Genomic DNA, 3,158 nt, shown 5'->3' with positions numbered 1-3,158 from the left:
GTGCCTCAGAACTGTAACTGTGTCTTGCATTGTGGGAGTTCTGCATCTGTCAGAGCTGTGAGGTTGGTGGAGATGAGGGATGTGTGCGGAATGCCCTTTTTCATGGAGGACCTTGTTCATCCCCCAGACTGAGCTCTGCTTGGCAGCTTTGCACAGAGGCAAGAGGGAGCCAGGAAGCTGCTTCCATGTTGAAAGAGAGAAAAGGTACAACTCTCAGAAAAAGGTATCTATCAGGACTTACAAAGGAGATGTACACACTCTGGACATGTAACCTGTGGATACTCAAGCTTCACACACAAGCTCTGAATTAAAGATCAACTGCTCGGCCTGTTTGGGAAAAGACAGGTTCTAGTCCTCACTCAGCCACGAACCTCTAAAGGTGATTTTTCACCAGTCACATACATTACAAGGTTGTTGTTTTTAGGATAAAATGTAGATGCGGACAGTCTTGTGAGCTACTTTGGCTATGATGCAAGAAGATGAAGACTGAGAAATGAATGTAATAACAACAACAATGGGGATGATAATGATATTGGTTTTCAGGAGCATGTTGACAAAGGAGACATGGCAGTGTTGGCTAGATTATTTTATAGATATTCCTTTATTGTAGCAATTCAGAAGCCAAACTCTCTGCGTTGTTCACAGCAGTTGAGAGGACAAAAATACAGCAGGATGAAAAATGTAAAATTTTCAAAACCTTGACACCCCAATTAGAAGCCACAGTAAAATCCAGAAATACTACATGTTTAGAACAATAGAAACAGAAGAACTTTGACGCTTAGGAGAATACAAAAGTCTTTTCATGGCGCTGAAGGTCACAAAGTAGGTAGTCAGCTGAGCCTCTCTAGGAGGAACATTCCACCACCTGGAGGCCACTACTGAAAAGACCATCCTGTTAGCAGATACCCCGAGTCCCATTCCGTGGCTAAACACACGAATCAGATGGCAACCTTGCTTTTGATCATGAGATGTTCCTTTGTATTCAGATCAGGCCTCAGAACAATGATGTAGCACTTGGGCAGAAAGATGCAGCCCAGTAGCCCAGCACTGGAGGCCAAGATGGAGAAGACCTGCACGGCCACCATGTATTTCCCCTTGGTGCTCAGGTAGGAGGGCACAAAGGACAACCAAATGCTGCAGAAGACCAGCATGCTGAAGGTGATCAGCTTGGCCTCATTGAAGGCCCCGGGCAGCTTCCTGGCCAGGAAAGCCACAATGAGGCAGATGGCAGCCAGGAAGCCCATGTAACCCAGGGCAGTGTAGAACATCATGAGAGACCCTTCATTGCACTGCAGAATGATCTTCCCAGGCAGAGAATGCTTGTCAGAGTCTGGGAAGGGTGGAGAGATGCCTAGCCAGACGGAGCAGATGACCAGTTGGCCACTGGAAAAGGAAATGACAGTAACATAGGCCAAGCCCCTTCCCAACCACCTTCTCACCTTGTTGCCTGGCTTGGCAGCCAGGAAGGCCAGCACCACAGTGATGGTCTTTGCCAACACAGAAGAGACAGCAACTGAGAAGATGGTGCTGAAGGCCGTTTGTCGGAACAGGCAAGTCAATTTCTGTGGCTGGCCAATGAATAGGAATGAAGACAAAAAGGAAAGTAGGAGAGAGATGAGGAGAATGGAGGAGAGGTTCCTATTGTTGGCTTTGATTATTGGAGTTTCTTGGAATTTGATGAAGATTCCCAATGTAACTCCTGAGCTTAAAAGCCAAATTATGGCAAAGGAAGTCAGGAGAATCCCCAAAGATTCCTCATAGGAGAGGAAGGTTATACTCTTGGGGATGCAATGATCTTGGTTCTTGTTTGGGTGTCTATCTTCAGGACACCTCCTGCATTGTTCTCCATCTGAAAAGAAGGGAAGCCCATTCAGCTTTGCCACCATCAATGGGACATTCAGAACAGCATCTACTGCATTAGATAAGGAAGGGGCTATGGGAGACAGCAGGAGAAAATTATGTGTGATCTGACAGGGACAGAGGCCAAAGTCCCCAGGAAGGGGACACACTTTTGCTTCCCAGGCTCTGTCTGTGGCATCACCATCACACAAGTCCATGCAGTTGCAAGACATGCCAGCTTATCTCTGGAGGACATGATGGAGGTCCTGACAGTCAGAATTAAAGAGTCAGTATAAGCTCAATGAAATCATGATGCATTTTGGCCATTCTTGTTAAGGGGGCAGCATATAAATCAAATAAATAACGACTTCTGTAATGCGCTGTACGTGGGGCTGTCCTTGAAGATGATCTGGATACTTCAATTGGTTCAAAATAGAGCTGCCAGGCTGCTGACAGGGACTGGACGTTATGTTCACATGACTCCAATTCTCCGTCAGCTTCACTGGCTTTCCATTGAAGTTCGGGCCAAATTCAAGGTGTTGGTGATGACCTATAAAGCCTTTAACAGCTTGGGTCCTTGTTACCTGAAGGACCGCTTACATCCATATATGCCTGCCTGCCCCTTGAGATCAGTGGGAGAGGCTCTTCTCCAGGAACCCTCCATGAAGGGTATTGGGAGGGTAAGTACTCGGAGGAGGGCTTTTTCTGCGGTGGTGCCCAATCTATGGAATGCGCTCCCCACAGAGGTCCACCAGGTGCCGTCGTTATTTGTTTTTCAGTGCCAGGCAAAGACCTTTTTATTTAAGCATTATTTTAATTGTTAATATTATTTTTTTATTTTATTCTTTGGCTAGGTCGACTCTAATTATATTGTTTTTATATTGTGATTATTTATTTATTGTTGTGAGCCACCCTGAGGCATCAGCGAATGGGGCGGTATAGAAGCTTCCTTAATAAATAAAAAATTCCTAAATAAATAAATGATGCTCAATTGAGCCGTGCCCAAGATTGTTCAGGGAGTAGTTCTGGTTTTTTCCCATTTGCATGTCCACAACAAGTAATTGTATGAACCAAGTTCAAGTGGTAAAAAGTGACCTTTTTTCATTTTATTTTAGTTCATGTTTATATTACCTACAATGCTGAGCTTTACATGTAGTTTGCACCAGTTCCTAAGGAGCATCAGGATCTGGCAGAATGTCTGGAGGGGCTGCTTGAACAACCAAATCAAAGGTGCAGGATGGAATGGTCATGGTTGGAGTCCCACTAGGATACTGTCCTGAGTTCAAAAGCTACCCTCACCAATAATTTCTGAACATGAT

The 3,158-nt window shown here is 45.1% G+C and overlaps 1 protein-coding gene across 1 annotated transcript in view; it reads right to left on the bottom strand.

Annotated features, from left to right (window-relative positions):
* LOC123019743 (vomeronasal type-2 receptor 26-like) overlaps nucleotides 1-3,158 on the bottom strand; it is a 19,761-nt gene that overhangs the window by 9,221 nt on the left and 7,382 nt on the right. The window contains exon 2 of the mRNA XM_044422805.1: nucleotides 1,440-1,568. Coding sequence (XP_044278740.1) covers nucleotides 1,440-1,568 — 129 coding nt within the window. The remainder of the gene's footprint in view (nucleotides 1-1,439; nucleotides 1,569-3,158) is intronic.

The sequence above is a fragment of the Varanus komodoensis genome, unplaced genomic scaffold (assembly GCF_004798865.1).
Source record: "Varanus komodoensis strain SLA01 unplaced genomic scaffold, ASM479886v1 scaffold136, whole genome shotgun sequence".
NCBI lineage: Eukaryota > Metazoa > Chordata > Lepidosauria > Squamata > Varanidae > Varanus > Varanus komodoensis.
The sequence above is the reverse complement of the archived record's forward strand: the minus strand, read 5'-3'. Positions and strand labels throughout refer to the sequence as shown.